The sequence below is a fragment of the Clupea harengus genome, chromosome 1, assembly GCF_900700415.2.
Source record: "Clupea harengus chromosome 1, Ch_v2.0.2, whole genome shotgun sequence".
Taxonomy (NCBI): Eukaryota; Metazoa; Chordata; class Actinopteri; order Clupeiformes; family Clupeidae; genus Clupea; species Clupea harengus.
Window position 1 is genome coordinate 24,023,543 of NC_045152.1, and position 27,143 is coordinate 24,050,685.

The 27,143-nt window shown below is 42.8% G+C and overlaps 3 protein-coding genes across 7 annotated transcripts; all 3 read right to left on the minus strand.

Annotated features, from left to right (window-relative positions):
* Nucleotides 1-1,504: 1,504 nt before the first annotated feature.
* On the minus strand, nt 1,505-6,050 carry polr2f (RNA polymerase II, I and III subunit F). Its single transcript, XM_012825696.3, has 5 exons — nt 5,875-6,050; nt 5,389-5,458; nt 5,024-5,154; nt 4,747-4,818; nt 1,505-1,975 (listed from the first exon to the last, which is right to left on the minus strand). The coding sequence occupies exons 1-5, from the start codon at nt 5,892-5,894 to the stop codon at nt 1,885-1,887; spliced, it is 384 nt and encodes a 127-aa protein (XP_012681150.1). The 5' UTR covers nt 5,895-6,050; the 3' UTR covers nt 1,505-1,884.
* A 163-nt stretch (nt 6,051-6,213) lies between these two features.
* LOC105898661 (MICAL-like protein 1) lies at nt 6,214-16,298 on the minus strand. Of its 4 annotated transcripts, none has more exons than XM_012825706.3 (16): nt 16,160-16,298; nt 15,425-15,621; nt 14,810-14,858; nt 14,479-14,620; nt 13,885-13,961; nt 12,455-12,588; nt 11,694-12,280; nt 11,516-11,573; nt 10,476-11,370; nt 10,230-10,361; nt 9,915-10,041; nt 9,432-9,519; nt 8,670-8,743; nt 8,442-8,556; nt 6,989-7,035; nt 6,214-6,858 (listed from the first exon to the last, which is right to left on the minus strand). In XM_012825706.3, the coding sequence occupies exons 2-16, from the start codon at nt 15,616-15,618 to the stop codon at nt 6,722-6,724; spliced, it is 2,856 nt and encodes a 951-aa protein (XP_012681160.2). In that variant the 5' UTR covers nt 15,619-15,621; nt 16,160-16,298; the 3' UTR covers nt 6,214-6,721. The 4 variants fall into 4 exon arrangements, with proteins under 4 accessions (XP_012681160.2, XP_031428339.1, XP_012681158.2 ...); XM_031572479.2 differs by having other exon boundaries at nt 13,867-13,961; nt 15,425-15,571; nt 16,160-16,297; XM_012825704.3 differs by having other exon boundaries at nt 13,867-13,961; nt 16,160-16,297.
* Nucleotides 16,299-16,532: 234 nt separating this feature from the next.
* On the minus strand, nt 16,533-26,421 carry LOC105898819 (probable ATP-dependent RNA helicase DDX17). Of its 2 annotated transcripts, none has more exons than XM_031572485.2 (13): nt 25,954-26,421; nt 25,567-25,775; nt 25,219-25,315; nt 24,910-25,043; nt 24,670-24,735; nt 24,330-24,471; nt 24,011-24,171; nt 23,598-23,770; nt 23,279-23,389; nt 23,077-23,138; nt 22,761-22,820; nt 19,356-19,592; nt 16,533-18,170 (listed from the first exon to the last, which is right to left on the minus strand). In XM_031572485.2, the coding sequence occupies exons 1-13, from the start codon at nt 25,988-25,990 to the stop codon at nt 17,614-17,616; spliced, it is 2,046 nt and encodes a 681-aa protein (XP_031428345.1). In that variant the 5' UTR covers nt 25,991-26,421; the 3' UTR covers nt 16,533-17,613. The 2 variants fall into 2 exon arrangements, with proteins under 2 accessions (XP_031428345.1, XP_012681356.1); XM_012825902.3 differs by having other exon boundaries at nt 25,567-25,726; nt 25,954-26,420.
* Between the last annotated feature and the right edge of the window lie 722 nt (nt 26,422-27,143).

The following is a 27,143-nucleotide window of genomic DNA, read 5'->3' on the forward strand; positions in this document are numbered from 1 at the left end:
CACGCTGCTCCTGCCCCTCCCCTCCAGCCCTGCTGCTCCCCTCCCCTCCCCTCCTCTTCCAGGTTGAGAGTGTAATGGGATTAAAACATTCCAAGACTGGAGAGGGCGAAAGAGAAACAGAGAAATATGAGGCAAAGTGGGATGTGGAAGTGTTGAAGAAATGGGGTGGAAGTCAAAAACCGGCAAAATGGCAGCAGAATTAATAACTAGTCAGAAAAAATATCAAGTAAAATAAAAATTCCAGTTCTGTTCACTAATAGGACTCATAGGTGTTTTCATCACCCTCAGTTAAGGTTGACACATTGGTTTAGCAAAATATGTGTACTTCATGACTGATAATGCCAATACACATAGTGTACTTCAACTGTTACATTTTGTACTTTGATTAGCACCAGGGCATGTATGATGGGGAAGTGTTTCTCTCTCCTAGTACTTCCCTACTATCTACCATCTTTCCACATCATAGGGTAGGGCTGCTCGTTGTCATGGAGACACAACCCCTCCGGACCCCCATGAAACAATGAATGGCCTATTTGTTTATTTGTTTGTTTGTTTGGGGGTGTATGGCGGAGATACGGCAGAGTGAACTCCTCATTTAATCATTAGTTCAAGAAGGAACAGCACACTATGGGCTTGTTTACCTCAGTCATGACTGTAAAATCTGGATATATCTTAGTGAAATCTTACACCTTGCCATTGCCTAAGAGCTCACTATGGGTTGATTTAAGATGACGTGTGGAGGTGTACCGATGGAGCAGGAACAGGAAATGCAGGGCGTGGAACTGGAGAGGCAACAGAACACACATTCTCCTTGGCGTGCTTTGGTCATGTCAGTGTGACTAAGATATTTAGCCACCAAGGGAAAATGTTGCTTCTGAGTGCACTTTAGATCAGATTTCCAGACCTACCAGAATGAGTTTGAGAGCTCTTTACGACCTCCATAAGTGATATTTTGCTGATTAAGAAGTCCTTAACTATGGATTTCTATTTATTTATGAAACTTGTCAAACCTTCAAGGATTTAATCAATACATAAAACAACCACCTGAAGGTTCCATTCATTTCATGAGGTATGTTTTTATAGGTAACAAGTATTTGTATCATCCTTCAATTAATTTACACCTGCCAATGCTACGTAATTTTATGTTGGTAACCGATAAAAAAAATCAGCTTTTACAGCACATCACCAAATGACCAAAATGAGCATGTTAGCCAGATTAGATCAGTGCCAACTGTGGTGTTGGTGTTTGTAAGGCAAGTCTGTAGGATTTGACCAAGTTAGTGCTCTAGATTCAGACACAACCTCAATTATGCCTCATTAAGCTCTAACATCACATATATCAGTGTTGTCAAACTCTAATGTACTGATAGCTTTATCTTACCCAACACTATTGTGCACACACACACAGACACACATATATATATATATATATATATATATATATATAAAAACCTGTGTTTTATACCCAATGAGGAAAACACTAGTAGATAGAAATCAAAACCACTTTGCTTACAAAAATCTTTTAATAACCACTTAAAATATAAGGAATAAAAGAAAACTCAAAACTATTCAACACTTCGCTAGTCATACTTTTCTCCGTATTCTGAAGTCCACCTAGTGGAGAAGAGGGGGACATGCAACAGAACGTTCCAGATGGAAAGCTGAGGGTTAGACTCAGCACTGATGACTGATTGAGAAGCCTCCCCAAACAAGAGCATTTGTGTGGTCCCTGGGACCTCAGCTTATAGAAATAGAAGGAGGTAACATGTGAATCTATGCCTCTTTTCCATACTTGTTTCTTAACAACAGCAGTTCAGGGTTCTGAGGATCTGTCTCTAATTCTTTTGGGTGCGGGTTTGCTGTTCAGCCTCAGTTCAGGTCAGCTCAGTCTGTTATAATGAGTTCATCACAGCCCCAGTCCTCATAGCTGCCGTCAGGCAGGTACCTCCTGATGATAATTGGAATCTTTCTGCTCCTGTGGAAAAAAATAAAATAAAATACAAAAATCGAACACATCTCTTGATGAACCGACATGCATGGGCAACACTTTCCAGAGTGCTACATCATTTGTAAGTCACACCTGAAGAGATCTACCTTCATTTTCTTTTAGAGCATCTGTTGCTTCAGTAAGGTTGGTCTGAACCACTCTTAGCTTAGGTCCTTAACCAGAGCAACAGCTCATTCCGCAAGTGGCCATCACTGAGCAAGCCTCTCAAAGATAATTATTGCATTTGACCTTTGCTTAAGCAGTTGACAGTAGTTGGTTCATTTAAATATACTACATCATTGAATGGCCCATAATGAAAATGTTCAATTAGGCTATACCCAGCTATACCTTAACACAGGGGTCTTCAACCTTTTTCAGCCCAAGGACCCCTTGGCTGAGAGAGACACTGAGCAGGGACCCCCACCCCCACCGCCCCAAATTTAGGCCTGATATTCATATATTTGATCTGGAACTAAGTGTCAGTCTCTCTCACACACACACACACACACACACACACACACACACACACACACACACACACACACACACACACACACACACACACACACACACACACACACACACACACACTCCCATACACATGTTTGAACATAATTATACATAATTTGTAACACACAACTTTATTCTGTTTATTATTGACATTTTTTCTCCCTTATAGTTAGCCATTACTCTGTATTCAATTAGGGAGGGACAAAGAATTGAGTAGCTTGAGAAGCTTAAGTATGGATGAAATATCTCATACCTAGTGAGAGATCTGACGTTTAAGAATTCATCATTCATGACTTTGGCAACAACATTCTCCCTATGAAGCATGCAGTGCGTCATACATGGCTCTTGCACCGTCAGTGCACAGCGCGACACATTTTGGCGAGGGTATATCATGTTCACGGAAAAAATTGTCGATCACTTTGAAAATCTCGGAACTTTTTTGTACGTCCATGCAGCTGCTTACAGAATATAAATTCCTCCTGCATCTCATTTTGGTCGACAACCACACAAACGCTAAAAGCTGAGGGTCGTTTGACACGTCTGTGGATTCATCTAATTGTAGTGCAAAATAATCTGCTTTCGGGAGTTTCGCGACTAGTTGTGCCCTCACATCAGCTGCCAATTCATCAATAGGGCGGGCAAAGGGATGCTTTTCCTTCCCAAACATTGTTTTTCACATATTACTAGCTGCTGGCAGTATTAGACTTTCCGCAATTATGTATGGCGTTTTGGTCTGAGCGACACGTAATGCAACTTGATAAGAGGGTTTTAAAGCTAGCTCGCCAACTTTTGCTGATTGTCTGCTGGCCCTCAAAATATTTGAAACGGGCCTGGAAATATTAAATGTTTGTTTCTTTCAAGTGAGCATGTGTTAAGTCTAAGTGTTGTTGCCGCTTTGATGGCGTCATACTTTCGTTTGATAGCACGGAAGAGCAAACCACGCACACTGGTAGTTCGTCACCATCGGTCTCTTTGTAGGTGAAGCCAAACTTCAGATAATTATTTGAATATTTACGCGTTTTCTCCAGTTTGCGCTTCTGGGTATTAAGGCATGTTGGAATCCTCTGAAGGTAGATCATCTGAACCGCCATCAGTGCTGTATGACGTGGAGCTTTTGTTCCGAGAAATTACAAAACGATCCATCATTTTTAAATTGTATGGTAATGGCAGGTAACGTGTTTTTGGCAAGAGCTCGAAGTGTATATGTTGCCATGGTGATGAAATGATCGCGTGAAGATTCATGGGTAGCCTATGTATTATTTTATAAACGAATAGAAAGCAATTGTTACGATCTGTTTATGTTTATGTAGCCTATTGGACGTTTTTAATTTTTGGAAGAGGGAAAAATGCTTCAGATGGAATAATTTGGCGGACCCCCTGCAGTACCTCCGCGGACCCCCTGGGGGTCGCGGACCCCCGGTTGAAGACCTCTGCCTTAACATATTGATTCTTTCCAAATTGTTCTTTGCTTCTCAGCTTTGTGCATATACAATTGCGTTAATTATAAAGACCTACATTCCGGTCTGACTCAAACCGGAGCAGGTGTCAATCAATTCTGGTAAAAAAATTCATTTCCCAATATTCAGCACTACTCATGGATAGGCCATTTCAAGAAGCTTTCCTTTAATGAGATTTCCAGATAGTTTGGGAAGTACATGTACAGCCAGAAGCTCCTACAGAAAGGTACATATTTAGATCCTATGTTTATTAATCAATAAACAGTCAGCACCTCTAAACACATAACAATGATGAATGTTGTTTTGAGTCACAAAGTCTGTGATTCTAGCGAAAGGTTTATATTTGAGTTAAAGAGCCAATCAAACTGTACCCCTCCCTACATGTTGATTGGCTGGAATTGTGTATAGCTTGGTCCAAGCTACTGTGTTTGTTTCCCATTTACAGAGCCAGGTTTTGTTTTTGAGTGCGCACACTGAAAGCTAAAGTACTGTGATTAGCAATTCGCTAGCTTTAACATAAAGTCAGCAGATTCTACTTTTACTATTCTTTCTACTTTTTTGGATCAGATTTGGGAAGCTGAAACATTCATAAATAGTGTTGCAATGGCAGCAAGTACACTACAACAAGTTTAGTGCTGCTCAAACACAGAGTTCATACAGTAACGGACCTGTTCCACCTTCTGCTCTCCTGGTTTTTAAGGTAAGAGTTACAACTTCAAAATGTCATAGCTGGAAAAAATAAATCACCAAGAGTCATAAAATAAAGAAAATAGTGAGAGAGGTGTAACTCACTTCAGCTCCTTCATGGCAATCTGAAGGGGGTCTGTTTCCCCTTCCAGCTCCACCATGACTGGGGCACACATACTACCAAAGGGAGGAAAGAACATGATATTTATTTTCATTCAACTGCAGTGTAAAATAAGGACTTTGACAGTCTGATTTTACAATCATGCTGGCACTAACATCAGACAACAAATGTAAGACCATGTGAACCAACAGACACCCAATACAAGATACAACAAACTGAATATCCCTCACAACCCATCTTCAGATGTGAGACTTCACTCACGCAATCTGCAGGGCGCGGGTTCCTAAGACTCTTGCTCGCTCATATTTGGTCATGTAAGCTGTGGTAATTCTTTTCAAATTAGCCCCATGTCCTTGCCCAGCTGGTAAAATCTGCACATTCTCCTGGTCCTCCTACAGTGGAGAAGTAAAAATTATATCAATGAGGGAGATGTAATGCTAATGCCAGACACTAGCACAAGAGATAAGTGATTGTTGCTTGGTGATGGGAAGGTTCAACATCACAACACACTCATCTTGTCAGAAGGTTAAAAACAACACATTTGTTGGAAACATAAGGTAGGCTTACTTTGCCTAGATAGTCAATAAGGGCCAACATTTGGCTGTGCATATCTATTAAGAACTTACATCCTCTGCGTTCTCCAGGTCATCTAATCCCTCATCTTCTTCCCCATCGTCAAAGTCTCCGTCGTCGAAGCTATCAAAACAAATTGATGGTACGTTCAAAGCGTTTGACGTGAGGAATACGAATAAACGTGTGAAAACGTGGAGCACAATTTGACGAAATCGAAGAACAATATCAAGTAAATGCCATCACATCACCACTGGCTTGCTGGCTTTTGTTGACTATCGTTTAAGACTTCAAAATGAAAACCAACTGAATTGGTCTGGAGTCGTCTGAATATTTTAGCTCCCCTACGTCAACATACGAATCGAAAGTATCTGGTCTCGCATAATTAATAATATGGTTAACTGTCTTATTATGATAGGGCATCGAAAGTCAGGCTAAACCTGTACTGTAACGCAATCTCGAGATCTATGAGCATGTCAGGAGGACATTATCGCAATAAATCATCAAGGCTTGTTATTGTTGTTAGTGTTTATTTTACTCACTTGTCTTCGTTGTCTGACATTGTATACTCGGAACAGTTATTTCAACAGGAAACCAATGCTCTACTGAGAGAAAATGTGGAGGCTGCTTAAAATCACACGAGAATAATGTGGACAACGACACACTTTCAACTTCCGGAGTGATCAAAACTGTCCGGCCGTTATAGCGGTCCGTGTAAAGACACACTGTTTGAAAAAGGTTCCGACGACTGTCTATGCCAGTTTAAGATAATGGTTCTAGTCAGGATTCTAGTGTTTTTAATAAAATATAAACATCTATGAGGTTACTGAAGTTATGACGTATCACGTGTAATGGGAAATAACAGCAAAATAACACCAATGTACAAATTATCAATATTTTACTTCCCAACCATAAGTGTCATGAAAGCTATTTACATTTGAACAGAATGTCTTCAGGTTTCTTAAAACAGCCTGAAAATAAATATCCAAATTCTAGATTAGGCCTACACAATTTTTTCTTAACTTATTCTTGAAAAAATCTCTGAAATTGGCCACAAACATTAGTTTAACTAATTATAACATTTAAATATTTATTTATAAATTCATAATTTCTTCATGATACCCCATCCTGTGGAATACTATATATACAAAAATAAAATAAAAAATAAAATGGATGAGATCACCTCAATAATTCACCATAACTGCCCAACTTTGTTGGGAAACTTCATATTACACTGTCAGACTAGGTCATGTCTACATAAATTCTCGATTTTTTATTTTATTTTGTGGGTGAATAACATTTGTGCCATTGGCTTTTGTGACACAGACTGTCCAGTAATCATCACTGCACATTTATGTACCATGGCATGCCTGCCCCTGTGGCTAGTCTTCAGCTCTTCTTCTTGAGAAAGGTTTTGCTCTTCCCCTGTTTGCTCTCAGTCTTGTGGCTGAGCTGCTTCAGTATCTTCATTGGCTTAAACTTTCCTCCAAAGATCCTGTGATCATCTTCAGCGTTTCTATGGATATCTGAGAGGGTAGACAAATCAATATAAGCTGCAGAAAACAAGGCCTCTGGGAAACAGAACTATAACGAATGCCAATTTTAGTGGGATGAATAAAAGTAATAAGAAGACAGGAAGAGCGATTCGCTTCACACCTCTCCTTTTGATCATGTCCTCTAACAGCGTATCTTCCTCTTGTTCTCTGAGAGAAACAAACATAAACCATCAATGTTTTTCAAAAGATACATAGAAAACAAAATGCAAACATCCTTTATGAATTGCAAAGTAATTACACCTTAAACAGACACATGAATAAATGGTCAATTATTCCTTATATTAAATTAACCTAGTCATAGAATAAACCGCATATCTACAGTGGTTTGCAAAAATATTCAACCCCCCTGAAACTCTTCACAATTTACACATATTTTCCAAATCAGTATTTTATTGTGATCATTTATGCTCTAGTATATTTCCAAAGGTAATATATTTTATTTGTATGCTATCATTTAACATAAATAAATTAAAAACTGAAATATACTACTTGAATAAGTATTTAAACCCCTGTTCTTTTGAGCAAATGATACAGAGGTGCTGTGGGAAAAACTTGTAGGCAACACTTTCAGGCTTTTTTACGGTACCAGTGAAAGGGCCACAAGGGTCAAGCAACAAATCAAAAGCCCCTTCTTATTACAAACTCAACTCATGTCACACATACAGTCCCATTATTTCAGTGAAAGACACGTGGCTAACAGACATATGACCAAAGTAGTTTTGGCTGGTTTCTATCAAGACTATGAAAAAATGATGACTCGAGGGGGGTTTCACAATGCACTATATTCACATCCTTCTGTCTTCCAATTGTTGTTATCACATGTTCCATCCCATGGTGTCAATTATGTATGTCAACATCCTTTCCTACTACTGTTTAGGCCAGGTATATTACATTGTGGCTTATGTTTATTTTTAAGGGAGGTCCCCGTGGCCCTGCTTATATGTTTCCCATGTTCCTTGTTAGAACAAGGAATTTGTGTATGCACCAAAATGCATATTGCATATTGCAGACCCCAGGGACACAAAGGAAGAAAATATCTTTCAAACGTACAGCAAAAAGAAAACTTATCTCCAACAAGCACCTTAAGGTGTAAAACAAAAAAATGAAAATACAGTGCCACTTATTTAACCATAACTAATCATAATTAAGTACCACCTATGAGTGGTTAAAGTAGAGATCAAAATCCTACAGAGAATCTGTGGCACTATTGCAGTCCAGGACTGCCAGCCCAATGAACCTCGATGTTCTATATCAATTCTACCAAGAACAAAAGGGGAAAATTCTGCAATGTGCAAAGATGGTACTGTCTAACTTCAAAAGACGTAAGGCTGCTATTGGATTCTCTACCATGTATTAATGTATAGGGGAATACTTATGCAAGCAGAATGTTTTCATTTTTAATTGATTTATTTTACATTTTAGCAGTAGACAAATAACTAATTTAGAAATATACTACAGCAAGTGTTCGCATAAGTATCTTTTGTAATGGCAGAGAATGGTGATGTCTTTCAAGTTGGTTGAATACTTTTGTAAGCCCACTGTAGTTGGCTTACCTTTGCCGGTCCTGGTCTAGACTGTTGATAATTTGGTTCCTCTGTTCAATGATGGTGACCAGGTCTGACATAAGCTGCTTCTCTCTGGCCTCGTCATCCTTGCTCCACTCTTTTTCTGATCAACAGACAGGGTTGACAAAAATTAACACTGAGTACTGACTGTAGAAATACCCCTAATAAATAATTAAACACGATGGAAGAAGTATTGTTGTTGAAATGAGTGATCACCTGGTTTATTGAAGAGACATCTTAATTCATATTCCACATCTGATTGCCTCTCCTCCAGGGTCTGCTGCTTTGCCCTTCAGATTTACAGACAAAAACTGTCAACAAAACCTATATTGTGGGAATCTGAGAGCCTTAATACTTGTCACTTAGCTGTACCTTTGATGCTAGGGACATGATATTCATGACAATGATGATTGAAATGATAAATGCCATGAGTAGTGAGTGTTGTAGTTATGATCATATTAGAGAGAAGGACCATAATGTATCAGTAACTAGAAAAATGCCAGCATACTATTCTCCAGTCTACAGTCTACAGTCTACACTGACTCCATTGTTTATATTTGCATTTTATATTTGTAGCCATTATATGAAAATGGTTGAAACAGATCATAAAAACACATAGTATAGAGAGTTTACTGCTGTTTCCCATGTCAGATCCACAGAACTTGGCTTGATATAACACAGGAACAGACACAGACAGAGAACCGATACCTGTTCATGTTTCAGGTTGATAGGATTTAGGATTCACAACCAAGAAGCAGGAAGTCAAATGAAAAGCGAGAACAAGGGCACCTTACTGAGAAAGTGCTGTGTTGCTTTGAGCTTCCTTCTTCTGTGCTCTTGAAGCACATTGTGGTGTGCTTTGCAGTTTTGCATGATTAAGCCTTGTACAGGCAGTGATTTGACATCCAAACATTGTACCAGAGAATATTCATTTAAGTAGAGAACCACGTTGGGCCATGATAAGGTTTGTGCACTCACATTTGGACCAGTTCAGCATCTCTGCGCACCAGCATGTGCTTCTCATGGATGAGGGTGAACCAGTTCACTAACAGGTCAGCTTCCTTTTCTGAACAGAGAGACACATTTCTACATGAGAAATATTTTTCATATGGTGGTGATCCACACAGACAACAGACATACTCTCACACACAACATAGGGAGAAAGAGAAACAGGCTGTCGAAGGTGCAAACACTGTTGTGCACTGAGCTGCAAATAAGGTGTAGACTAGGATGTGGTGTGTGGTCAAGTGGCACATGTTCTGTGAGACTAAACACAGCAGGAGTCAAAGGACATGCAGTCGCCCAACCATTTTAAATAGAAAGTCAGTTCACTCTATTGGCATTCCAACCAAAGACTCAAAAGTATTTACTGAGTAAACCAAACCAAACCGACACCAAATCAAACTCAAAACTGAAACATAAGTACCGGATATATACCCATCCACACCCATCTTCCCTCACCATTGTGGCAGTTTCTCAGGCTCTTCTCCAGTTCCACCCCCTTCTGCTCCAGGCCATCCAAACGCCTCTCCAGCTCCCCTCTCTCTGTCTGGAAGTCTTTGTGAAGGATGTACCGGTCTGTCTGTACCTGCAGGTGTTAAATCAACCACCAGACACTTATAGTGAACTAAGGAACTAAATCCTCAATCCTCAATAAAGGTTTGATATTGATAGATTACCACAAAATGTAAAATGATGGCCTGGTTCCTGGACTAGTAAAGAAATCATATCAAATCAAACTTGGAAAGGAGAGGTGAGGACCCTCTGCCCACCTACCTTCCTCTTGATGAGGGGAAAGCCATGACCAGGAGCAGCTGCTTTGGCGAGAGAGGAACTTGAGGCAGCCGCAGGATTGGAAATCTCTACAAGGGATGTTGTCCTGTTGAAAGGGTTTTCTTTGCATGTGCGCTAATGGGAAGGAAGAGATAACGTCACTACAGTATAATTAAGGATAATTCAACAGAACATCTCATCATACCCTGAAATATCACAGTGATCACTGAATTCTTGAGATGCCCTTACCTTGTAACAATGTGGTTTACTCGGTAGCAGTGTGTTTACGTCACTAGCTGATGCACTCAGGGAAGAGGTTGTGCTGTTTGGGTAATTTTGGGTTGATAACTGCAGTTCTGATAAACTTTTAGGGAGATCTTGCTCTTGGCAAACATCTGTTTCTGAAACCGTCCGGGATAATGAGGCTGAAGCATATTTTGGCAAACTCTCTGATTCCGTTCTGCCAGCAGTGGAATCTAATCTGGAAGCCTCTGGTGCGGTGACTGCTTTAGCTAAATTTAGCAAACATACCGAACCCGCAGTCTCAGCTAAATCTGATACACCAGATAAACAAGTAGACTGAACCACATTAGCCGTGCCAATAGCCTCAGCTAGTTGTTTCTCAAGAAAGTCTGTTTCAGCCACGTTTTCTGCAGTATTAGCTTGGGCTGAGCACAGGTCTTTAGCTGAGCACACCACCCCTCTCTCCTCTGAAATGGATTCCCCTCCACATGCAGATGGTGTATCGGCACATTCAGCCGACTGAGGAACACTGGCCTCTGAGGTCCGGTTGTCACTAGCTGACCCTTTAAAGTTGGCCTGGCCCAGTTCGCTGGTGCCACACCATGTCTGGCTCGTCACCATGGTCAACTGCCCTCGGCTTTCACCTCTCTCTGAACACACTGCCCGTGTGCCACTGTTTGCTCCCTGAACATCTTCACAGGTGTCGTCCTCATCAAATGGATTATGAGGGGAGATATGAACAGCCTTCTGCCGTGACCACATCTCATTGAGGAAAGGGACAGAGCAGGAATGAGGCAAGCGAGGCGGAGGGACTGGAGGGAGTTTGGTCCAAGGTCCAGGGTGAATCAGATCCATCCAAGGGGGGCTTTTAGGTTTCTGGCTTTCACTGGATTGGTCAGAGCTGAAGAAGAAAATTGACATTTCACACGTCTTTAGATTACGCAACTGCAGACGTAGATGATTTACCACTAATTTACCATTAAGAGACCGGTCTATATCTAACTGAAAACACCATCACAGTTCTAGGACTTCAAATGAATACAGACCTTCTTGATAAGTTGGAGGCTTCCTCTCCAGGGCTTGATTTAGACTTGTTGCCATGATCTGGAAGACCAAGCCAGAGATGAATGAGGCAGACATAAGGAACGTGTTGTTTACTAAAGTGTTGTTTACTAAAGTGTTGTTTACTACACTACCTTGAAGCAAATGGTAATGGTAACTCACCCTCAGACTCAGAGCGGTCCATCACTTTAGCAGGACGTGTTCTGGGTGGTGGCCAGGGAGGATTAGACGTGCTGGGCTCCTGCTGCAGAGCTTTTGCCCTCCGTGGTGCTGGCACTGGCCGACCGTTTGTGCCTGACTGACCAGCCAGTGTGGGAGTAGAGCCAGCGCTTGCACTAAACCCTGGCCTCTTTGTGTCAACGTCCCTGAGCTTCTCCTTTTCAAAGGTTTGTTTTCCTTCTATTTTTGTTGTTCCTACCTCCTTGACAGAAAGTGATTTCTTTCCACTGTCAGCTTCCTCACTGCTTTTGATGCACCGTTCACCTCTATTCTCGCTCACGGGTGCCTGACATTCGTTTCGCTCGTCTATGTCCACTTCTAGTTCGTGTTTTTCAGTGAGGTCGGTCAAAATAGAAGGCATGTCTTGACTCTCGAATCTCTGAACACCCTCTCCTGGGCCTGCAGGGCGATGAGGGTTCCAGAAGCCATTTGGGTTTTGTTGTATGCACAGGTGTGAACAGAAGAGAGAGCCAGCCTCCACTCCTCTTCTGTAGGATCCTGGTAAGAGGGTGCTGCTGCACTGGCTACACCTGAGGTCAACAGAATAACAGCATTATTGATCAAACTACTTCTTCCATTAATGCATACAGCAGAAATAAAACAAATGATTACAAACATTTCATTCCCCTGATCCCCCTGAACACCTCAGGTAAGTGGATCTTGGTCATGGAAGTGCTTTTTTCTCCCACAACAGCAGCCCTTACCTGAAGCAGCTTCGATGGTATAGCTTTCCATCCACAAAGTGTCTCTGCACCAGGTGGACATGCTTCTGGCAGCCACTGCACAGGTGGGCACGAGCTCTGCTGTTGGGTTTGTCCTTTGCCCTCTCTGCTGAGGGCTAACAGTGCCAGAGGGAGGGTTATTCTTCTAAGAAACATATGACCTTTTACAATGAAATGAAACACTAAACCTGTGTACAAGGTTGATTACGGAATAGACATTAAACATATTTTAGTCAAGTCAAATGAATTAATCAATCATATTACAACAACAGATGTAGACCAAAATATATGTTCCAATGACTTCAGCTGATAAAAAAAATTAAAACCTGAGCCATACAAGACAGGACATACCACACATTATTATGAGATGTACACTTAAGAAGTGTCTATGTCCTTAAATAAGGATAACTGTTTTTCAGTGGCTGGGTAAGAGTGGGAAAGCCAACCTTTCAAAACTATGTTTATGAAAGCTTTGATGACCAACATATAATGGATGCTACTGCAGATTATTATTCTTAATCTCAGTATTCATAGTTACTGACATCTCTCAGTGAAATAGCAAGATATCTTCCGTTCCAAGAAAAGTGTGTTTGATTATGTAAATGATTATGTTTCTGGCAACAATAGACTTAAATGTTCATTGTTTGCCTCATTGTGAGTAAAAATTTAAGAAACCGCAAGCAGCGATCATCAGGGTCCAAGCAAATGTGCAAGTTGCCCCAAGTAGTGAAAGGTTGAATGATTTGACCGCTGGTGAAAGGGCCATTTGAATTTCGCAAATGTTACATAAGGATTGAAAGACAAAATTAATTTCTAAGATAGACCAAACCATGCCAGAGGAACAGAGGACAACATGTTTTAGTGACATATTAAGGCTACTTTGTTTGATATTGGGTAAATAGCCTATATATGCCATTATGAATGAGCCTACAAAATTTCATTAAGATTAGCCATTCACAAAGGCATGTATTGGCTGCTAAATTTTGATTGTCCGTTGGCGGCCATTTGTTGAGCGAGCCAAATGGAGCCTAAGGAGGTGTGAGCAAGTGGAGCGCTAGCACCAAGGGAAACGCACAACTAGGGACACAAACCTTGTACTCAGCATCAGCCATGTGGGGCTACAACCATACCAAGTTTCATGTGGATTGCTGAAGTCTAAGTATATGATATCGTTGACCAAAAATTAATGAAAAAAGCGAAGGAAGAAGAAGATGAAGAAGAAAACTTTGACAAACAGTAAATTACGGATTACGGAATTACGCCTGTCTGCGTGCAGCGGTCGTCATAATAATTAGTAGCTAAACAAGAACATGTGCTGTCATATTAAACAACAGAAAAAAATCCACCACATAAAGCACAGCCTTATAGAGAACTCTAAATGAGTGGCCTTTTACTTTTGGCTGGTGTACAACCTCAGACATCAGGAGGCCCTTCTTCCCAGCTTTGCAGGTGTTTGGGAGGCTGGATATCAGGAAGTTACTGAAGCCATCTGCAAATGTAAAAGTCCACATTACATTTTTGAAAATGTAAACGTTCACATTATATTTTTCAACAACACCAGACCCTGTATGCGGTACGCATGCCTGTACCTCTTTAGCATTAGTGCACATGTGTGTCCTGTGCCTCTTTAGCATAAGTGCACGTGTGTCCTGTACCCCTTCAGCATAAGTGCACGTGTGTCCTGTACCTCTTGTGCACTAAAGCGCAGGGTGTTCCACACCACCCAAACTCTACAGAAGCATGCTTATACACATACTTTGTGTGACGTTGGTGTCACATTGAGGAACTATACAATTGGCCAATAACCACTTCCCAGTGATCTATGTATGAGTGTGGAAAAGTGTGCATCATGTGTCCTGTCCTGTACTGTCTGCATTCACATCAAGATCAGAGGTGAAGAGTCTCCCAATGGCAGCATTGTGTACAGTAGGGTGCAATAGTGTGCAAGTACACAAGCACAGTCAGCTAAGTGAAGGGAAACAGGAGCACCTCCTTGCTTAACTCACCATCAGATGCCTTGGCAAAGTAGGTGACGTACTGGGAAAGGTAGGTGATGACACTCAGCCTGTCAGGCACCTCCGTAGACACCATGTCCGCAGGATCCAACAAGGCAGGGATACCTAGATGAGTCTCAGCTACTTCAAAGGCCTGGGTATGACACATCCAAAAGATTTGTCAAAATATGAGTGTCAAAGGGGTCCTTTACCCCACCAAAAAAAGGTGACAGACAAAAGTAAGGCTATTTTTATTTAAAAAATCTATTAAAAAAAAGAAAAACATCAACCAATGGAACAGGATTGTCCCTGTTCAGCCAGATCCTTGAGAAGTAAAACTCACCAGACGATTGTTTTCATAGCCTTTGTCCTTTGAGAGTGAATGGAAATCACTGTATTGACAAGAACATTACGTCAGTGGATGTGCAAGTACAGATAATTAAACAGCTGTACAAGGACCTGAACAATAAGTAGAACTTGGACATTATATATCATAGGAATGCAATAAGTCATAGTTTGAGATGCTGAGAATAACCAGAGAATAGGGGACCTATTTAGACAAATGAAAATAGCCTCGTGGATTTTGTTGGTGGGGGGAGTTTAGGTGTGCTGGAATGTTGTTCTTTACGGAAGACTTAGCTACAAATCCTTGGTGTGCAAGCGCACATCCTCGGCTAAAGATACACTTGGCATCCAATCTGATAGGCTACGGGTTAAGGTCATGTGTAGGCGGGTCTGGTGAACATAGGCTACTTGTTTAAAATAGCAACGTAGACAATACATTAATTGGTAAACCAATTACTCAGACGGTTATTATTATAAATTATTATACACCTGTGAGGCTGAAGTTGAAATGTCTTGTGGCAACTGTAAATGCAAATGCTTTAACAACTTTAACTAAGAACGTACCTTATAACAGACCTATTAGACTACATTGTCTTGGCGCATGGATACTTACATTAAATCGGGTCTGTGTTTGTGGATTATGGCGCAGAAAGCCAGTCCATCCTTGAATGAGGTGGTCAAATCTGTGATATCCACGTTTGGATAATGTTCACACTGTAAGCGACACCACGCCAGCAACAGTTTCTGGGACCCCATATCACTGTAGAGTACATTTGCCACGTCTTTGAAGAGCAGCAGTGCACCCATCTACTGTAACGTTAGGTGCCACATTTGTTATGGTGTCTTCAGCGTAACACTCCCTCATGTTAAAGTTAAAGGGCCTACATGCCACTTGGGTACAAATTAATGTACCAAGATAAACAATGCTCCTTGAGAATGTAGTTGTGCCTTCAAAAAGTAACGCTTATTAGATGTGGTGAATTGATATGAGCTCAAACAATCTCAAAATATTCAGTCAGACCATTCCGAGTTCTTAGCAACCGATGTTATAATAATGTTAACACTCTACTTTCTAAGTAGGCTATGCAACAAACGGTTTCAGTATATTTCAGAGGCAAATAAATGACATCTTCATAAACAAAAAATGAAACAGTTAACCCTACCTAGCGTCTTTGTTCCGTTGACTAAAAACAAACCTTTACTTTTCTATCAACGCAACAGGCGACTAAAGGACTTACTGAATCGAGCTTGTCGATCACAAACTTTCAAAACGTTGCCGACTATTCAAACGCCCCTCCAAACTGTATTGAAATCTACAAATCAACAGGAATTCCAGATGGACACTTACATGCGCAAACCAATTCCATGCAGTTCAATTACAGCCTACAGATTCAAAACAATATCAACTAGCAGACAGCAGACCGCAGACCTCTAGCCACCGTTTTTCTCGAACGACCAGTAGGGGGACACAGTTAAACCATGAATTCTAAATTCTAGAAGACAGACTACGTGTCCACATGTAAATCAGTTTGGTTCCTTTTTAAAACAATGCAGCAGTTACCGTGTAAATACAAAATGTGCCTTAATGAACTCTGCGAAAGTGTCCAAATCCCCAAACCTACTTGAATGTTCTTTTCATACTGGCCTGAAAGAAATGAAGATTATTCCATCTTCCTTTTACATACACCATTGAAGTAAAAATGTCACATATAGTCACTGTATAGCTTGGTGGAAATCTTTATTTAAATCTGAAAAAAAAAAGACACATAACTGAGGATAAAAAATGTAAGAACATAGTCAAAGTTGGTTACAAAGCTGTTCTTCAATTGGTAGGAGATTTAACTGGAAAAAAGAGATCACCCTAGGCTGTGCAGTATATCCTCATGGTCAGAGGAAACAATTGGGGCTGAAAAAATTGCACAACTGCACACTCTACATCCACAACATCTCTATTAAATCAAATACAGCAGTAAAGAAGTAAAGATGAAAAAGATTGATTATTGTTTTTGTATTAGTAACTGAAGGTACAAATCAATCTCGAAATGATCCTCTGCGATCATGTCATTCTGATTCAATATGAACGTCTCATGGTCATCCAGAAACACCACCAAACACCAAAACACAAACAAACACCAGACCATTTTACAAATGCCAATGTTCAGATTTTTTTATATTGCACCAAAAGAGCAGAACCTAAGGAAATAAAAGACATACCCATGTGCATCCCCTACCTCTGTACATTCTTAAAGGACAAAATAATACGCTTATTCAGTTCAAAGGTTTCAAAACATTTTATGCAACAGCAGAGCCAAAAAAAAAAATCATCTCTAGACCAAATCTGATGAATGCTTGCAAAACAAAAATGCAGCCAAACTACAAAATACAGCTGGTGTCTGCTCATGAACTACATTTCCCTACTCTTCTAAATAAACATGTGTTTTTACACAACCTCACCTTTTGTCAACAGGGTCACTCAAAGCAAAGAAACCATGAGAATACTGTGGATAACTGCGCACATCATGATCAGAATGTTGGGGACCTAGATGTTTATGTATGGTACGAACTCTGGCTCTGCAACACAAGGAAGTACAACTCTGTGAGAAGCATCACTATGTCCTCTGGAATGCTATTATCTACTTTAGGGTTCTGCACTGCGGGCACTCAGATACATTTCAGGGTACAGGAGATATGCAAAACAAGGACCTGGTGGAATGTCAGAATGTTCAATACACTCAGTTGTGGATCCCGTGGCATCATCACAGCTTAACTAAACGCCTCACTTGAAGTCATCTCCAAATATCATCACTTCCTTGGCGGGGGTGCAGGTGGCGGCGGTGCAAACTGGTAGGGCCCCCCCTGACCCATGAAGCCCATTATTGGTTGAGGGGGTGAGAACTGCTGGGCCATGAGGGGCTGCGGCCCTGTGGGAGGTGGAGGGGGGTTGGCCGACCTGCCCCCTACATTCCCAAACTGGCTCTGGGACTGGCTGGTCTGATCAGACCCTCCGCCTCCACTTGCTGAGCCGCCCCCTGACTGAGAGCCATCTCTGGAGTTGTACTGGCTGCCTCCTCCACCGCTGCTGTAACTGCCGTACTGGCTGCTGTTGCTGCTGTAGGAGTTGGAGCCGGAGCTGTCGCTGCCGCGCCCATCCCTGCCGCCACGGTCGCGGTAGGACGAGGAGGAGGAGCGGTCGCCCCCGTCGCGCTTCCCGTCGCGGCTGAATCCGCTGCTTGAGCCACCGCCCCCGCGGCTGTCCTTGCTGCCACCGCCGACCGAGCGCATTCTGCGGTCACACTCCTCCTGGTACATCAGGTTGGGGTTGTTGGAGTTGGAGCTGCTGCCCCGGAAACGAGACCTCCCTGGAGAATGTGGTAAGGCAGGTGTACATGACCCAGTGATGTAAACACAAAGGTCATGTAAAAGTACAATCGACAATCATAACAAAAGACCCATCAAAACTCTGTGTCCGTGCCACAAAGATCTGTGATTACAGTCCAAATGTCCAGTCTCTGTTGTAGAGAACATAATAATACTACCTGGTACCAACAATGATACTACTAATTTCCTAATATTATTTTGTAGTCCATAGTTTTTTGTTTCAAGCACCATTTTGTTTACATTATTTACAACATACGCATTTAAATACCTGGACCAAGAATCAAAATGCAGAGAAATATATATAACAACAACAACAAAAAATTATAATAATTCCTCTTTAATGTACGGTCTGCACATTTTTACATTTCAGTGAGCAAAGCGTTTCACAAAATGAAACTGAGCTGCTCCTGTACCCTGCACCCCATTAACTCTCCTCCTCCTCCTCCTCCTGTTCCCTGCACCCCTTTAACTCTCCTCCTCCTCCTCCTGTTCCCTGCACCCCATTAACTCTCCTCCTCCTCCTCCTGTTCCCTGCACCCCATTAACTCACCTCCTCCTCCTGTTCCCTGCACCCCATTAACTCACCTCCTCCTGTTCCCTGCACCCCATTAACTCACCTCCTCCTCCTGTTCCCTGCACCCCATTAACTCACCTCCTCCTCCTCCTGTTCCCTGCACCCCTTTAACTCACCTCCTCCTCCTCCTCCTGTTCCCTGCACCCCATTAACTCACCTCCTCCTCCTGTTCCCTGCACCCCATTAACTCACCTCCTCCTCCTCCTGTTCCCTGCACCCCTTTAACTCACCTCCTCCTCCTCCTCCTGTTCCCTGCACCCCATTAACTCACCTCCTCCTCCTGTTCCCTGCACCCCTTTAACTCACCACCTCCTCCTCCTGTTCCCTGCACCCCATTAACTCACCTCCTCCTGTTCCCTGCACCCCTTTAACTCACCTCCTCCTCCTCCTCCTGTTCCCTGCACCCCATTAACTCACCTCCTCCTCCTCCTGTACCCCTTTAACTCACCTCCTCCTCCCGTACCCTGTACCCCTTTAACTCACCTCCTCCTCCAGTTCCCTGCACCCCTTTAACTCACCTCCTCCTCCTCCTCCTGTTCCCTGCACCCCTTTAACACCTCCTCCTCCTGTACCCTGCACCCAATCAACTCACCTCCTCCTCCACTCCCACGGCCAGAGTCCACCAGCTGAAGGAGTTTGGGGTTGATGGCTTGCCGGGCCTCCTCCAGCACACGCACCAGCTCCCGAGCCTGGCGCAGGTTGCCGGGGGTGAAGAAGGTGTAGGCTGTGCCCTTGTTGTTGCTACGGGCTGTGCGCCCAATGCGGTGGATATAGTCTTCCGACGAGTTGGGATAGTCGTAGTTGATGACAAACTTTACATCCTCCACATCTTGGGATGGGGGAAAGGGGGTAAAGGAGAAGCAGCAGGAAGGTGGCAGGGTTTTCATTAAGCAAAAGGGAAGGAAGATAAAGAGGTGAAGTTAGCTCCATTTACCATTGACTGATGTGTCCCTTTAAAAGATTGGGCTTTAGGCTACTAACCCACTAAGTAAACAGTCCTTGAGGTCAGGATTGAGAACTAACCAATAAATATGCTTTGGACAGGATACATCTGGTTTGAACTTCATTTACCTCTTATAGATAGCTAAGTGAAAAGGCATTTCAAATCTACTTGCTGGGAAACTTGACCATTCATAAGCCTTGCCACAACCATTTTTGTTAATATGCATAAATACTATCAAATGCTGTCCATTCACCAAGTCCTGATTTTGAGTTTGTGTAAACTCCTTCAACTCCTCAATACCAGTGTATTATGAGTTAGGGGCATGGGATTATCTTCAATGGTGACCGATCAAAGCATGGTAGGAAATACCCTGGAACAGTATTATTTATGGAGAAGGCAGTTCATTTGGCTGTTCGTGACCTATATGGCCCAGACCACCACCGCAGTGTCTAAACACTAGTCCTGTCGGGTTCATGTCACTGTGTAGGTGAGCTCATTTACAGGTGTACACAATCAGGCTGAGGCAGAGTTCCACCAGGAACAACTGACTTGGGGACTTTTGAGATCTACCGCCAAGGTGGAAAACTACTGTAGTATTACACCTTGTTACCTTGTTACCTAGGTGGGGACAAAGGATTGTTGGACAAGACAAGTCTGTTTCTCATTACACCTGACAGAGGGCTCTGAAAGCACTGCTAGAAGTCTCCACATACAACTTATTTGGGACAACATGAATATTTTGAAGGCCAACGCACAGAACGGAATTTCAAGGGGGTAGGAGGAGGGGGTTGAGGTACTTACCCTGGATAATTGAGGTTCCCTCTGCCCCCAAAACCAGTCCTGGGCTGTTGGTAGGGGTTGGAGAGGTGTGGAGGTACCAAATACCCCCTTGTTCGCACCCTTCCATTAACACCCCACTCCACAACCCTGGACTGGAGTAGCAGGGCCAAACAATACTAGCTTCCTTTCTCTCTCTTGTTCCAAACATAAATCTGACTGACATAAAGCTGCGATGGTAAAGTATTCTAACTCCGTTTGGATTTTAGCATATTCCTACAGAGAGGAGACAGTAGAAAGAGGCCAATGGGGATCCATGTTCCAGACCCCCACCAGGCCCTTCCAGGCCAAGCAGAGTCTCCAGGAGCCCAGGTCTTTAGTGTTGAGTAACAAGAAACAGACAGTGGGCCATTAGTCCACGGTAAACCGTGTGACAGACTGCACAGAAGGTGAAGGAGCGAGGGGCTTTTTGCGATGAGGGGATGGGCTTGGGGCCAGTGGTTAATCTATCAAATGGAGATGGAGTCATGGGTTCAGGTCTCTCCATTTTCCCCTGACACGATGATTATCCAGGCATGATACACACAAGAGGACATTCAGAACTGAAGAGTAAGGACGATGTGGGGGTGAGTGGGGGGGTTGTCACATGACTGACGGACAGCTTGAGAGAATTAGACAGAGAGGAAAAAGAAGTATTCAGAGAAATGCAGAGAGCTGGACAGAAAGAGGGACAGACAAAGATGTGGCCAAGGGAAGGGCGAGTTGGGGTTGGGGAGAGAGAGAGAGTGGGAAAGTGATGGAACACAGCAAAAATGATGGACAGACAATGGAGAGAAAGAGGAAGAGAAAAACTGAGGACAATGGGAAGGGCGCTAAAGAGATGAGTGAAGGATAAAGAGAGAGGCTCCTTCAGGCCAGGACTCCTGCCAGCCAGGACCAGACATGACGCCCGCAGAGGGAGAGGCCACCTCCGCACAGCCAGAGGCGAGGGTGGGGAGTCAGTGAGGGAGCCGTGCAGTGGGAGGCCGCAGGGGGGTCGACCAGAGGGGGGAGGGGCCTCCAACGCGGCGACCGCTGGCTGCTCAGCTTGCCCGCTCGCTTGCTGTCTTCTCGTAACGCACCACCTCTGACTAAAGCGCTGAACCTCACTGAAATGAGGCTGGAATGCCAATGGCTTTATCTTACTGTACGGGGACCCTCAAACCACAAACTATGCCTAACAGTTTCTACACTGAAGTAAGGTATGTGCCCAAATAGGAACCTACTGGAAGACCCCTTGGCTGATAGAACTTGAACAAATGTAGTGGGGGCTGAGCCACCTGCTTGAGAGAAGAATCTCTCTGACACATACACACACACTAGAACTGCACACGGGGGAGTAAAGATCTACTTCCTTGGCAATGGTGCGTTACCTTCATAGCAAGGTGCTGGCAAAGCTGGAGGGAGGTCACCCGCCTCCACGCCCACTCTCTCTGCCCTCTCAGCTGACCGGCCCACCACACCCCAGCTTTTCAAAATTTGGAATCCCAGCAGCGTCCCTTTCTCCCCCCCAAGGGGTCCCAGACAGTCAGCTCCCTGGAGGGGGGAGAGTTGACAGGAGCGCGTTTGGTTCTGGGTGAGGGGAGGGGTTTTTCGGTGAGATGGCTGTTTTCAGGGATAGCTAAAATCAGGCCGTCTCTCTCCCCTGTTTTCGCTCCACAATTCTGGCTTCGATTAGTCATGCCTAGGTCCGGCCGCAGGCTCCCATGGGCCTGTGCGCTTCTACGGCCGGAAGAGAGACTTGGAAACAAAATAAAGAAAGAAACAAAAAAATGAACACAGAAACAAAAATAGGTTAAAAATCTACAAAAGGCATCTTTCTCTGTACCCCTTGTCTAATTTAGCTCATAAGTGGCTAAAGTTAGCTCATTTATCCCGCTCTATACCCACTTATACTTCAGCGTCACACTTTATCTTCAGCTTGAATGGAGTTGTGGCATCCTTACAATATAGAGTAACATCAAGAAGTGGAATCTAATCTGACGCTAGCCTACTAACAAAAAAAAAACAACAAAGCCAAAATCAAGAACATCACGCCATCATATCTTAACTTCCAGTAACTAAGCAAACAGGTGTATACCACTTCACGCTGAAGCAAAAAGGGTGTGCTATTGTAACATGCAAGGAGATATTATATCAGTTTAAACCAGGTACAGACAAGTACCCGTGTGTGTGTGTCTGTATGTATATATACGTGTACTGTTGTGTGTAGTCACAGAATGAACACTCAAGACATACCCAAACCACGAGAAGCCACATCAGTCGCAATGAGAATGGGGGCTTTTCCATTGCGGAACTCTAATGAAAACAGGCAATACACAAACCACTATTTCAGCACTAATATATGGTGAACATACTCAAAGTATTTACAAAGATTTACTGTTCCATTATTAAATATTATAGTACCCAATTTGCAACGCTGTTACTCCAAATCATCTATCTGGACTATATCATCAAGAGGACACAACCCTGTAAATTGAGGCTGGTGGGATGCATCCATTAAGTACAAAGCCTTCCATCAGTCCTTTCACAAGGGGCTCGTCACAATCCCTACCTGACAGCACCCAGTCTCTTTCAGGCTGACTCTTGTCACCATGGATACACATAGCAGGCCATCTGAGGAGAAACAATTGAGCGCCTTATGAATCTCATGCGTTGTATGCTTGGCCCGAGTTGTGTTGCACAGGAAAAGTCTTCGAGGCATCTAATTAGGTGACAAATGCAGCACAGTGCCAGAAGTGGAGTATCTGACTCACCCATCTCGCCTCATGCGTCGCGTCAAGTCGTCACAGCGCTTCTTGGTCTCCACAAAGATAATGGTCTTGTTCTCTTTCTCCGCCATGATCTCTTCCATCAGCTGAAGCAACCTGATGGTGAGGGAAAAAAAGAGATCATTCTCGTCATTATGAAATATCATTGGACAGCTATGTTCAGACCTTTCCACTGTACACGTAATACAGTTTCCGCTGTAACGTGGCTTAAAGTACCTACAGCTGTACACCCCACAACAATATCACTTCATGACGTCAAGCTTATATATGATGTGCCACAGGTCAAGGCTGAGAAGTGACTTACTTGCTTTCCTTTTCGCTGTCCATACACACATCAACAATCTGCAGAATGTTGTGGTTGGCGCTGAGCTCTAGGGCGCCCACGTTGATTTGCACGTAGTCCCGCAGGAAGTCTTCGGCCAGCTGACGGACCTCCTTTGGCCAGGTGGCACTCCACATGAGGGTCTGTCGGTCAGGCTGAGAGGCAACAAGGTACCAAGGTATTTTTTTCCAAAATGGTAATTTGCATATGCAATATGCTCTATAGTCGAGGAGAACACTCAGCTTAATGACAAGCAGTGATACACATTCATTAATTTAGGATTTTTTCAGAGGATCAGAAATAAATTAAAAAAACACTGTAGACAGATTTTAACATACAGAAATGAGATATTTCATTTATTCACCCCACCAGTGAAAAATGTGGCTGTATCTTACCCTAATCTGGTCAACGATCTTACGAATCTGGGGCTCAAATCCCATGTCCAGCATTCTGTCAGCCTCGTCCAGCACCAAGTAGGTGCACCGACGCAGGTTGGTCTTGCCCACCTCCAAGAAGTCAATGAGTCGCCCCGGCGTTGCAATACAGATCTCCACTCCTGACGACAGAACAAAAAGGGACACCACAGGATTTAGAAGCGATTTTTTAAGGTATGTACCCTCTTTCCCTTAGCTCTCCCTTAGGATGACTCTAAGCACTGAGGTGCAATACAATTCAAATGCCTTATATGTGTCATATATAGCGGAGAGACATCACCTCTCTCCAGATCACGAATCTGTGGGCCCTTGGGCGCTCCTCCGTATACACAAGTGCTCTTGATGCGTGAGGATTTGCCATACTCATAAGCCACCTGCTGGACCTGTTGGGCCAACTCACGAGTTGGGGCCAGAACCAAACACTGCAAAGTGACAGAAGAGGAGAGTTTGCAAGAAAGCACATTCGAAATCTGAGAAAAAAAATGGGTTATACTTTTAGAAAAGTAACTTCAAGGCCAAAATCTGCAACTGGATGCTGAGAACAAACACCAAACCAATATTCCATTACGCCATTGTAGGGAACAGGCAACATGGGACTACATAGTGAGGGAGAGGCTTACAATGGGTCCATCTCCTCGTTCCAGATAAGGCTGGTGGTTGATGTGTACGATGGCAGGAAGAAGATACTGAGGAACGAATAAAGAGTATATTTGTCATTTCCTCTGTCTGGGAATGGTTAAGCCTCCACCTCAAGACCAACTTTTAATGAAAAGAAAGTTTTATTGACTATCATTCCTTGCCCTCATGATATTTCATGAATTACACTAGATGGAGAGCATTTAAATGTTTGTTTTACTCACCGCAAGGGTCTTCCCTGATCCAGTCTGAGCGATGCCCACCATGTCCCTACCACTGAGAGCCAGTGGAAAGCCCTGGGCCTGGATGGGAGTGGGCTCCTTGAAGCTCTGCTGCATCAGGACCTCCATCACATATTCTACAGAAAGAAATAACACGTTTCTCCAAGCTTACTTTACATCACACGTTTGTTCATGTAACCTTGGACAGGTTAAATCGTATTTCCTGTGTGACTTGTTTAAATTTTGCATGTCCAACAGTGAGCTGTTTTGTGAGTGATTATATCTGGATGTGTGTGCTTATAGTGTACATACGTGGGAACTGGGCCTGTTGGAAGCTGGTGACAGGTTTCGGGCAGCCTGAGCCTCTTACAGTGATTTCTTTCTTCCTGCGGAACTCCTCAATCTCATACTATTAAACACAAATAACCACTTAGACAATACATCAAGAAATAATATTTTGTTTATTTTCACTTAAGATTAAGAGTTAAAAACTACCAGTGTCCAGAGGCTGCCTCAACCATTTATATAGGTTAAAAAGCAGAAGCACTCATTTCAATGTGTTTTTTAAGTAATACAGGACTACTTAGGTGTGTCGACACTGGAGTTTCCACCCTTAAATCACTGAGGAGGGGTGCTAACTGTTGTCAAGCGCAAGGTTACCTGGCTCAGTCGTTGGACTTCAGGATACTCAGTGTAAAAATCCTTTTCAAATTTTGGAAGTTCATCCAAATCCCATTTCTTTTTACGAAGACGCTCGCCTGGATTGCCGAATTTCTTTGACCCTGGAGGTGAGCGGGCGCGGCTAGAGCCAAACCGAGGCCTTTCACATGAGATAATCAGTGATGATGATTTAATGAAGTGATGTCTTGCTTAAATATATGAGTAATTTGGAACAAAACAAAACATTAGTCAGCTATCTTGCATACAGATTAGTTTGCAGCAGGTATCTGTCAAACCCCTTGTTAAAATACACGGCATCATAGTTTATCAGGCTAATCCCCTAATCAATAAATACGTTAGTTGGCTGTCTACCTTTCGCTTACTTACCCCCTGTCGCGTCCTCGGTCTCGGTCCCTGTCTCCATACGACGAGCCACCTCTCATTCTGATGCCTCGATATTACCAAACTTGTATGAGAAACCTATGTGTGTCTTTGCCACACAAACCGAGTGAAGTATCGAATGACAGGTAGAACCACTTATTTACGAATAAACGGTACCTTGTAATTTGTGAAAATATTACAATTTAACGTCAACTAACCAACGTTAGCTTTAGTCAGCTAACTATCGATCAAGGCCGAGAACCATTTCAATAATACCGTTAGAAAGAAAAAAATGAAAAATGACAATGACGTTATTACGCCAAATAATGTTAGTACATCTTTATCACGTTGTAAATAATGTTACTATCATGCAATTGAAAGGTACAGGATTTACTATTCAGATTTGTTTTGATATCCCGCTACCTGTGCTCCCAAACTCTTTGCAAGGCAAAAATGGGAGTTGTTGTTGTAGTTCTTCTGCGTAAACGCTCAGCGACCTAACCGTGAACTCATTATCGCCACCTGCAGTTTAGAAATACAGCTGCGAAGTTGATCGACATTTGATAGATGGATAGATAGATGGATACTTTATTAATCCCGAGGGAAATTTAGGAATTTGTGCAGCTGGCCTGCAATGTGTTGCATTTTACAATGTAATTAGCGCTGCGACTTTCATGCGACTGGTTAATATGGGAATGTTTCACAATCACGACCAGCAGCACAACTATTGTTTGTCTTTATTTGACAACTTCACTTTATTAATTTATTAACAAGGTCTTAAAATGATATCAAAGCAGGCCTCCACACATATTACTCCAGGAACATTAGGGATGTGATGTGTTGGCCCTCAAGTAAGAATCAGCTACAAGTTCTTTCCTTGGTGAGGCTACTATCCGCTAACACTAACAGACATTCCAAAATCCGACACAGTTATTTCAAAGGAAAATCCTAAATGATCCATTTATGTCCGTTTGAGAATGCTTGGAAACTAAGGAATTTCTTTGTGTTGAGATGTCTCTCTTGATTTTAACACTCTAAACAGATATTCAGATCTCACACTTTAAACAGATATAGCAATACTCTTCATCTAGTTGCATTATCATCATGCTCGGACCATCATCTTCACTCTCCTCCTGTTGGGTATAATGGTTCCACCTGCAGCATATGTTGCATCTTATCTGTAATGACATTATAAC